At 33.6% G+C, this 11,998-nt stretch overlaps 1 protein-coding gene across 1 annotated transcript; it reads left to right on the top strand.

The window, feature by feature from the left end:
• The first annotated feature begins 6,443 nt into the window (after positions 1–6,443).
• Positions 6,444–7,842, top strand: LOC127813657 (B3 domain-containing protein At2g24670-like). Its single transcript, XM_052354747.1, has 2 exons — positions 6,444–6,608; positions 6,816–7,842. The coding sequence occupies exon 2, from the start codon at positions 6,832–6,834 to the stop codon at positions 7,528–7,530; it is 699 nt and encodes a 232-aa protein (XP_052210707.1). The 5' UTR covers positions 6,444–6,608; positions 6,816–6,831; the 3' UTR covers positions 7,531–7,842.
• Positions 7,843–11,998: the final 4,156 nt, after the last annotated feature.

The following is an 11,998-nucleotide window of genomic DNA, read 5'->3' as shown; positions in this document are numbered from 1 at the left end:
AGTTGAAGAGGAAAAGAAGAAAAAAAAAAAGGGAAGTATGGAGGAAAATGGGCTAAATGTTCATTCTCCAACCGCCCCATCCCAAATTCCCCACTTTACCCTCAACTTTTCCCACACACACACACACAACATATAAACTTTCTTTGGACATTTTGCATTTTCATTTCCTTTTTCACTTTCCTTATCCATTCATTTTCCACGATATATATATATATATACACACACACGCATACATCTCATTAAATAAAGCCCATCTTTATACATGACCCAAGTCCATCTTTGTTGGCACAGGTGTCTGTATGTATTTATACACCATGGGATCGCTGTTCCAGCGGGATACTCGCGTGCATGCGTGTATATAGCTTTTCTTTCTCTGTCTTATTTCTTGTGTATGCATGTCAGGGTAATTCTTGTCTTGTGTTTCATTCTTTTCCCTTCCGTAAACACTCTCATTCAGGTAATTCAAGTGATTGGAATATTCAGGCGAGGGAGTTTACAGAGAAAGAGTTGAAGAGGAAAAGAAGAGAAAAGGGAAATATGGGGGAGAATGGGCTAAATGTCCATTCTCCCAACCCCCCCCCCCCCCCACCACGCACACACACACACACAACATTGGACATTTTGTATTTTCATTTCCTTTTCCACTTTATCCATTCATTTTCCACAATATATATATATATATATACACACACACATACATCTCATTAAATAAAGTCCATCTTTATATATGGCTCAAGCCCATTTAAAAGCCCAATTTATATTAGCTCCATAGGATTATTTTAAATCCACCACTTCTATTAGACTTCAAACCCTTAGTACAAGCCCACTTTATAACACATATTCATTAATTCATTTACATGCAATGACCCCTAACATTTCATTTCTCACTACTTACCTCTTAGACCCCATATAAAATATTTTTGACATTTATCAATTAAAGTCCACATGCACACACATTATATCAAAATATAATTAGCATATGTGACTCACTCAATGGATCGTTACATTATTTGCTTTGACAACTAAGTAACTGGATGGCCCAGTTTGATCGCAAGGAGAAATCAGAGGGAGATTTGCTCATGCATATCTGCTTTTGCATATATATATATATATATATGTATAAATAAGTTTGTGTTGGCAAATTGGAGGGAGAGTCAGAATCTCGCTGTGAGTTTTCCTTGTGTTGTTTTGACCATAAGAAAGAAAGGGAGAAGAAAAGGCACCTTTTTTTTGCCCTTTCTGCGAAGCCGTGGCTCCTTTTGTTGCTCGGAAGGTTCGAATACCAGACCAATTAAACTCTTCTAGAAAACAGGTGGGACCCAAATAAACTTCCATGTAGGCCGATTTCTTCTAATTGTTTTGATCTAAAAGTGATTATTATTATTTTAATTTTATTTTTAAAATAAATAAATATTCATGTATTACATGTAACTAGATAGATTTGATTTCTTCATGCCTACATAACATAATAATAATTGAATGGTCAGAAATTAATAAAAAAAAATAAAAAAAATTTGTATTGGAATGCGATTCGATGTTGTCTTTCATCTTATTTTTTAAGATATTAGTTATTATTATTCTATAATTAAAATTTGTATTTATGACAAAAATATAATTAGATATGATGTCAGAACACAATTTCTTTGGTGGTGGGTGGACAAAGAAGTCAGTTAAAAGAGAGTTTTGACGACTTTTTCAAACCAACCGCAAGGGATGATATGAAATCCAAGATCGGGCGTAGGAAAACAATCTGCGGGGCCAACACTACTCTGTTGAATTCTTGGAGTACTCCATATGCTAATTAAAAAGCCATGATTAATTAAAAAGCTTTTGATTCTGTCAAGTCCAAGAATTCAACAGTTGTGAGATTCATATATACATACTTATTAAAAATTAATTTCTAACTCGATCGCTGTAGTTAATGATGATATACTTTTAAGATTAAATAATTATATATGTAACAGAGTTTAATTTGTTAATGATACTCTCTCTGTTTTCTCATCTGGATTTAAAAAATAATCAATCTTTTAAATTAAATCCAAATGAGAAAGCTAGAAGCTTCAAGCACGTACTTTCCTCCTTAATTAGGGTATCTTCAACCCATTTCTTAAATTTGGTGCAACTTTTACACTCTCTTAAAAAAATCATCTCTAACTCACTACATCATCATGTAACAAATTTGGTGTAAAGTAACAGTTTTTTTCTACTCTTTTTTTATTTCTTAATTATTCTTTAATTTAAAAGTTTATTTATTTAATATTCAATATTCAATTTTACTACTAAAATTAATAATTACAAATTACATATTTTTAACTAAAAAATAATATTTAATAGTAAATGTTAAAAAAAAGAAGAAGCAAAATTACACTTAGTGGCAATTAAGAAAGTATTACATTCAACATCACAATGTTAAAAAAAAAAAAAGTTACATATAACGCGGACAATTTTAACCAAAAAATGTAAAATTTAAGACGTGTTATCGTTTAATTCTCAAAATATTACTGTTTTCATCCCACAAATGCTCAATCAATGCATTTTGAACTATAATATGAACTTCTTTATCCTTGATTTATTTATATTGAATAAAAAATTTCTAAAATCAAGAATCTTCATTTACAACCATCTCAACTTTTGGAGTTGGGGCTTCCATCTAATCTTGAATCGTTGCATCAAGATTACGTTTGTATTCGATTATCATGTTGTGCATAATAATGCATGAGATCATTATATCGTGTAAAACATGTTTAATTACACGACATAATTTTGATGGTTACATTTAAAAGATTAAATTTTTATCATTAAGATAAAAGAGTAAATTTTTAATCATAAAATTAAAAAGTTTATAAAAATATAGAATGGGATATGAAAGGAATTAGAATTTTTAATCCTAAGTCAACGCAATTGTTAATCAATACTAGCTAATTCCACTTTGGGGGTGTATTATTCTTTTATGTTCAGCTATATATGTGATCTTGTGTGTGTTTTGTCGTGTAGGGCCCTGCCGGAGTCTCTTGATTTTGATAGTTAAGTCTTCGTAGTAAGGCCAGAGGAGAGGAGAGGAGAGATCCTCACGAAGCTTCTTGCAGTGTTTGGTGATAAAAAAAAAGTTACTCCTTTAATCCTTTGAAGAAGGTCTGTGTTGGTAGCAAGTGGCGGCCGGTACTAAATTTATTTTTTTAAAGTTGGGCTTACCATCGTTTATTAATTATATATTCATCTGGAGTTCAGAGAAAACAAAAGCAGTCTCTCATTCATTAATTTTCACACACTTTATTCTTTCATTAATTAATGTTGGTTGGCTTAAGGAAATATTTAGGAAAGAAATTGAATTGATGGGATGGGATGAGGTGATGATGATCGTTAGTTCCATCATCTGTAAATGCATGATACATGCATGTGGGAGTACGTCTTATTCTTTTATATTAATCAACTCTTTTTAGAATTAAGGTATATTTTGACTTTTGACCTACTAAGACACTATCATTTTCTTATTTTCTTACTTACTCAAGCGTCGAAGTGTTTGTAAGTGTCAGCCGCCTCTTGAACAGACCTGTCGCCGAAGCCCGCGCCCTACCGTTGCGATCTCGCCTCCGATTGTCTTCTTTTGGTCAGAAAATAAAAATTTACATTGAAACATAAAGTAAAAGAATAAGAAGTAAAAAAAATAAACTTATCTTACAGTAATACAGTTTTTATGGGCGAATCACTAATTACGTAAAAATATTAAAAATTTAAAGAAAATAAAATAATGGAAATAAGAAGAACGAGAGCATATAATAATTGTTATTATTTTTTATTAGAAATTTGTAATTTAGAGTTTTTTTAAGAGTGTAATTGAAAAATTTATAATAAAAAATAAATTTACAATCTTAAAATCTATAGAATATTAAAAAAGAACGATAAAAATTGATCCTAATCGGAGATGGCTTCGTGGTCCAGCCTGATCTGCTTTGACCAGTCAGTACCTAGATGGCCCAGTTTGACCGCAAGGACAAGTTGGAGAGAAATTTGCTTATGCATATCTGCTTTTGCATATATATATATATATATATTGTTACACGATTACAATAATAAATTTGTAAAAGGAAAAATTGCTGATGGATGACCCGCGTATGGCTGATCCGAACGATGGATGACTCTCGTGAGGTATATCTAAGTAATGGACGACTCACTCGGGGGATGACTCTTTTAAGGGGTATGAGTAACGTGTGGATTGTCCAAACGATGAGTAATTATCGGGAGAGATGGGTGAGTCTTCTGGAGTGGAATGACAGCGATGTATGAGTCTCTCAGGGGTCACTGCAGCGATGGATGAGTCTCTCGAGGGGGTCACGACAGCGATTGATGAGTCTCCCAGGGGGTCATGACATCGATGGATGAGTCTTTTGAGAGAAATGCATGAGTCCATCGGGGGTCACGGCAGCGATGGGTGAGCCCTTTGGCTAGATTGAGAGCGATGTATGACCTGTTGGAAAGAAAATCGGTTAGGAACGCGGATGAGAATGCTCGCGTGGACTCTTCGATGCTTAAGTCAGACCTTCGTAGAAGTAAAATATTTGAAGACAAAAATGTAAGTACGAGAGTGAGGGATTGCCTCCCAAATGAGAAAAAAATATCCCCTATTTATAACGATGAGAGTGACATTCATGTGTTGAGTAGCTCACTTTTCTTGACAGATATCTTGAAGCCGATTTTAACTGACTCTCGAGTCTTATGAAATTATTGACGCGAGGTGCACGGATAAAGACATGCAAATGCGCGCAAAAAGTGATGCGAATTAGGCATCCCTGAGGGACCTCTCTCGGGCGTGTGAAAGTACCCCCGAGAGACGTCTCTCGGGGGTGGAGGCGCCCCGCTGCTGCGTGGCAGCAAAAGGGGGGAAGCGGGCATAACAATATATAAATAAGTTTGTGTTGCCAAATTGGAAGGAGAGTCAGAATGTCGCTCTGAGTTTTCCTTGTGTTGTTTTGACCTTTTTCGCCGTTTTTGCTGAGCGCACATACTAGTCAGTCTTAATTCATAGGAAGAAAGGGAGAGGATAAGGCACAGTTTTTGCCCTTTCTGCGGAGCCGGCTCCTTTTGTTGCTCGGAAGGTTCGAATACCAATTAAACTTCTAGAAAACTACGTGGGACCCAATTAAATTTCCACATGGGCCGATTTCTTCTAATTGTTTTGATCTAAAATTGATTATTATTTTAATTTGATTTTTTAAATAAATAAATAAATATTCATGTATTACATGTATCTAGATTTGATTTCTTCTTAGGTGGGTGTTATGCCTACATAATAATAATAATAATAATAATAATAATAATTGAATGGTCACAAATTAATAAATAAAAAATAAAAAATTTCTTCTTCAAATGTGATTGGATCTTGTCTTTTATCTTATTTTTCAAGATATTAGTTATCATTATACAATTAAAATTTATATTTATGACAATATAATTAGATATGATGTCATGACACAATTTCTTTGGTGGGGGTGGACTTTTTCGAACCAACCGCAAGGGATGACATGAAATCCAAGATGGGGCGTACGTGGGAAAACAATCTGCGGGGCCAACACTACTCGTTGAATTCTTGGAGTATTCCATATACTAATTAAAAAGCCATGATTAATTGAAGGACACATGTGCTTGCTTGGCTTTTGAATTTGAGATGAATAATAATATGATTAATTAAATTAGCAAGTCCTTTTGATTCTGTCAAGTCCAAGAATTCAACAGTTGTGGCCATACAAGTTGTGAGATTCATATATACATACTTATTAAAAATTAATTTCTAACTCGATCGCTGTAATTAATGATGATATACTTTTAAGATTAAATTATATATGTAAGAGAGTTTTGTTAATGGTACTCTCTCTGTTTTCTCTAATGGATTTAAAAAAGAATCAATCTTTTAAATTAAATCCTGATGATGATGATGATGATGGTTTGACTTCTCCCTCCTTCTCCTCTGATTCAGTTCATCCCTTTCCTATCGTATATCTACTACGTCAATATCGTGCAAGTTAGGCCAGAGGAGGTAGGGCCCTGCTGCCGGATACTGTCTCTTGGTATTGATAGTTAATATTCTTCATAGTAAGACCAGAGGAGAGGAGGCATCCTCACGCAATTAAGCTTCTTGCAGTGTGTTCCCACATATTAATCAACAATCAAGCTATGTGATCTTGTGTGTGTTTTGTCGTGTAGGGCCCTGCCGGAGTCTCTTGATTTTGATAGTTATTCTTCATAGTAAGGCCAGAGGAGAGGGACACACTTTATCCATTAATGGTCACTATTGCAAAGGGTCACAGTGATTCACGGAATTAAAAACTACAATTGAGAACCTAAACGGTGATATACGCGCGCGGAGCGGTACCTCAACGACACTAACCAACCAGCTGCCAGCAATACTATAAAATCCTGTCTTCTCTTTATGTGCTTAATTTCTTCTCCAGTTCTCTCCTTCTCCTCACAGCTCACGCCCTAGCCCTATTTTCTTCTACATATGAACCGTGTCCATTAACTCGATTGTCGTCGTCCCTCCCGCCGTTGCTCGCTGCTCCTCGTCCGTGCCGCTGCCTATTCAGTTGCTCTGTCCTCTCGCCGCCGATTGCACGGTACTCCTTTTCCGTACCTGCTGGATTGCTCTGTGATTGTGCATATATATTTACTTTACGCCACTCCTGACTCTAATTGGTTTGATGTAAAAGTGATTATCAGGTTTTAGCCATCCGCATGTGTATATATATTTACTTACGTTCACACTTTAGGCAAGTGCATGCATAGCCCCCTCTTCTCCTGATCACTCTCTGTTTATTTTGTAGGAATCCAAACAGGATCATGATGAGTATCTTTTTCTCTCTGTTGATGATGATGGAGGACACAGAAGGCAATTTGGCCAAGTTTGACGCCTTCATAGACCCATACAAAGATGATTTAAAGAAGCTCGAGGGTGAGCAGAAGATGGAGATTATCCGCCGCATTATCAAGATGCGGAATTACGATGAAGTAGATGCTTGCGAACTTCGCTTGCTTCTGCGCCCAGTAGGAAATTCATACGAGAATAATCACGACAGGGAGAATAATTTTGCTCCTTTGCCGGAAAAGTTCCGACGAAGGATCGAAAACATGAACGGGTCTAACCCGGTATTGGTGATTCAGAAAGAATTATTCAAAACCGACGTGAGTCCTCATCATGGCCGTTTGGCAATGCCGGAAAGCCAAATTCGCGAGGAATTTTTTCTCTTTCATGAAGAACTGCAGCTGCCGGAGATCAAGGCGACGTTGATCGGGCCGTCGAGACAATTCGAGTGCTGTGTGACCTTGAAGAAGTGGAACATGGCCAAGAAATCCCACAGCGTGAAATCCCGCAGAGTCACGTCGACGTACAATTTGGTGTCTGGTTGGAACTCCTTCGTGTCGGCGAACCATCTCCGGGAAGGCATGGCGGTGCAGGTTTGGGCGTTCAGAAAGGAGTCGAAGCTCTGCTTTGCGCTGGTTAAAGTTGGGGGCGACGACGAAGATGAAGAAGATGAATGAAGCTCGAGCCGGCAGTGCGTGGAGAAGATGGTTCCATTCCACATATATATGCATGAACCTAAGCATGCATGTATGGTGAGTTTAGTTTCTCTCAGCATTACTTGTTGTTTGAAGAGGAGGATGCAGATTTAGTTCTTTTTCTAGTGTGAGTTGAGGTTTGGTTTGGTTTGGTTTGTTTCTGAGCAGATTTAGTTTAGTTTCTCTCAGCATTACTTGTTGTTTGAGGAGAAGGATGCAGATTTAGTTCTTTTAATTTCTAGTGTGAGTGAGGTTTAATTTGGTTTGTTTTTGAGCTCTGGAGGATGCTGTTAACTCTCGTTCGGTTTTTCTTATTTATATATTTTTATTTATTAAAAAAAAAACAGATAAAGTGAAAGATCATATATATATAGATTGAAATTCTCTCTTTGTTAGTTTCTTTGATTTAACCATAACGATGTTTCTTAATTTTTAATTTGCTGCATCCACTACTTGATTCATTGCTAACCAATGATTACACATATGGTGGAGTACTACATATATATATATATATATGCACTTTAAGAATAATATTCCTGCAGGTTGTGTTATATATTTTCAGAGTATATGTGTGTATTGATGCTATATATATATATATATATATGCCAATGGATTAATTAGTAGTAGGAAACACACAGCACGAACTAAAGAATCGTTATCAAGGGCTGGGTGGGTTGGTATTATCTAAAAATAGTATTAATTGCATGCATGCATGGTGAGTACAGACAGACACTGAAAGATGATAGATTCAAATTCTCTCTTTGTTGGTTTCTTTGATTTAACCATAAATTTGCTGCATCCACTACTACTTGATTCATTGCAAACCAATGATATTACTATTCCCTAAAATACACCATAACTAGAAGAGATTAATTTTTTAAGCTCTTAATTTCAATGCCAATTTAATTACAGAAGAAAAAAAAGACCAAATATCTATTAACCCACCTACGTACCTACCTGTCACATATATATTGATTAGAGCTTAATTATATTAATTTGTTCAATTTTAAATGGTATTCTTTGAAATTCTCCCATTTAAAAATATGAACTAAAAGTTTTAATATGAAATATTTGCATTTTGAATTATTTTATTTGAAATTTTGACATTTAAAATTGAAAAAATGTGAAAAATATTTAAGTATACAAATTAAAATGGTATTTAACCAAACACTTTATATTATTATTTGGGCATATCAAATAATAATATTTTTATTATTATCAAATAATTATATTTTTTTAAAAAAATTATAATTATTTTTAAAAATCAGATTGAAATAATAATCACTTATAGATCAAAACAATTATAAATTGGGCCCATATAGCAGCAGTACTTTAATGGGAAGCAAAAACTGATTTTGCAAAAGTGACCATTTAATTGAATAAACCAATCAACCCAGCTATTCTACATTTTTTTAAAAATTTTAAATAATAATAATAATAATATAAAAAATTAAAACAATTATAAGATTTGTGACTTTTGATTGAATTTACTATTTAACTACAATCTGTAATTTTGTTAATGCATAGATAATCTCAGAACTCATCTTAGCTCATCCCATCAAAATTCAATATATTTCCTAAACATTTCCTAAAATCATTGTCAGGAGTGGCGATCTAAAATCATTGCCATCTCTCCCCCATAACCGCCATCAATGTCGGGTGAGCGACGAGCAAACGACCAGTGAAGAGCGACAGTAGCAACTGACGATGAGTGGCAACCAACGACATTGTCATCTTCAGTGATTTTGGAAAATTTTTCGACGTCTTCTTTGAGCAAAGTTTTCTTGTGATTTTGATAAATTTTTTTATTTATTTTTGTATTGAATGATTGATATTGTGTATTTGATTAATTGATTTGTGTATTTTATTATTGATTTTGTATATATATATATATTTGATTATTTTATGTATTTGGTTATTAATTTGTGTATTTAATTATTAATTATATATATATATAAATTATAGATAAGATAAAATAAATAGAATTAAAGTTTATTAATAAATAAATGAAATACGGAGTGAAATAAAGAAAAAAATAAAAAATGTGATTGGAGTACACAATTTTTAAGATAAAATTATAATATAGAGTGAATTATTTATAATACAATAAGAATTAAGATAGGCATTGCCATTGGAGATGCGCTAAGGATGCCTCCCCTGACTTATGTTGACTATGAGCTGTATAACTATTAAGATCAAGAATTGCTCTACACCCTTCCTTTATTATGAATTAAAGTGTTAAAGAAGTTTAAGATCAATAAGAGCGAAATTTATTAAAATAAAAAATAAAAAATAATATAATAATATAAATATATTAAAAATTAACTTAATTTATTCAATACATTACAATAATTTTTTATGAGAATTTGAAATTAAATTATCAAAATTTATAATTTTAATTTATTAATTATTTTTTTTTATAATTAAAATATTTGGGCTTAGGTAAAAACTCAGTCCAACATAAATAAAGATCTGTTAAAAATTTTAGGCTAATGTGGGTTTGAATGAGTGACCGGCCAAGGCCCACTGGGCCTACACATGACTTTCTGTCTCTCTATGGGCTGACCAAAGTTTCTTTGGTATCTCACGGAATAATTGAAAGCCTTGAAAATCTCTAATTTTTTATGCTAGCTTTCTAGCTGCCAATGGAAAGGAAATCACGACTTACAAAAGATTGAGAATAAGCTAAATAAATGCTCTTGATGAGCCAATAGCTAAAGCGGAACTGGGTAATATCCACCTGGATGTGAACAATGCAGACGACGATGCTAGCAATCGGCGGCCAGCTATCCTCAGGTGGTGACACAGACAAATTTGACCTATGAACACAAGATTCTGGTATCAAAATGGAGGTGAATATTTCACATCCTTAAACCCTGGTAGTTTAAGGATGTGAGTTTAAGAAGAAACATATTAGAAAGCATATAATATGCTTAAAATAATTATAATATATATGAAAATATTAATATATAATCATACTAAAAATAAACCTATGGGAACTGACATAATAAGATTCTTGAGATAATTCTTAAAAGCATCTTTAAGAATGAACAATTCTTACATTAAAATTTTACTTAATATAATCACCATAAAAACATTTAAAAACATAAAATTAACATCGAGGTTCGATCAAAGCTGGAGTTGCCTCTTGTTTCTTTGCCTGACACAATCTTTACTATGAGGGCGTGGAAACTAATTGTTGGCTAAGTTCTTCCTTGGGTTTCCCTTCCTCTCTCCAAGGTGGAGTTCTGGTAAGGTCCATATTGGCGACATTTGCGATCTTCTTCCCTTGCCACAAACCTCCTAAGAAAATCCTCTATTAATGAGCTCTTTAATCTTTTCCTTTTAACTAGTGGTATTGCTTGATATCATGCCCGTAGTTGCAATGGAATGGATAATACTTGTCCTAGTTCCCTTTGTTGGAGGGAGCTTTCATGGACTTGCCCTCTTCAAGTAGTCTTTTCCCTTGATGGCTGTAAGGATCTTAGCTTAGGGTGTGTTGAGACAGTGAACCAAGATAGACTCCTTCTAAGACCTTGGTTAAACATTTGAATTTGAAACCAAAGTTATCAAAACTTTCGATTCTTTTTAAAAAGTTGACTTGACATAACAAACTGTCGACTGATTTTAACAAAAGGCCGACTGTTTTAGATGAGAGTAGACATGTACAATTACTGTCAATTGATTTTGAACTAAAGTTTCTTAGATTGAGAGCATAAAATTTGGCTGTCAACAAACTATCAAAATTGTCGGCTAATTTTTCTTAAGAAGCAAAAGAAGTCGACTAATTTTGATGGAAAACTGACAAAATTTAACTTCACAACTTCTTTCAAAAATAAAAGAATGAAAAAGTCAGACATTTATAAGAGTAAAGTCGACATTTTTGCCTTGTTTTATTTTAAAATAAAATAGGATTCGAATAAAAATGTAACGACCCTAAATTGGGCTAGGTGTAATAATACTTAACATTAGTTTAATGACATTTTAAATGTGGATCTAAGTATTTTAATATTTAATGATAAATTATTTTGATGGCATAGAAATAATTTTGGATTGTTCATGTGATCGTAAAAATAAGTGTATGGATATAATTTTTAGGAAATTGGAAATAATGTAACGGGCCACAATTGATTAGTAATGATTTCATGGGTTTGGCCCAAATAAGAAATTAAATCTGGTGGGCTTGGAATATATATATGGGGTATATGTGGTTTATTATCATATTTAAACTTTTGTTTTTGTATGAAGTATATAACATCATTAGATTTATTTTAACTAATAAAATTTCACCCTAAAAGAATGTGATATGATGTGATGTTGTGGAAATTGATTCCGCGTCTATTTGGAGGGAAAATGCTATTTGGCAAATGATAACTTGTTCGAGTTTAATCTAACAATGAGGAAGAAGAGAAGAATGAAAGGGAACATCTTGACAAGGAAACTATGGGAT

The sequence above is a fragment of the Diospyros lotus genome, chromosome 11 (assembly GCF_014633365.1).
Source record: "Diospyros lotus cultivar Yz01 chromosome 11, ASM1463336v1, whole genome shotgun sequence".
NCBI classification, from domain to species: Eukaryota; Viridiplantae; Streptophyta; class Magnoliopsida; order Ericales; family Ebenaceae; genus Diospyros; species Diospyros lotus.
The sequence above is the reverse complement of the archived record's forward strand: the minus strand, read 5'-3'. Positions and strand labels throughout refer to the sequence as shown.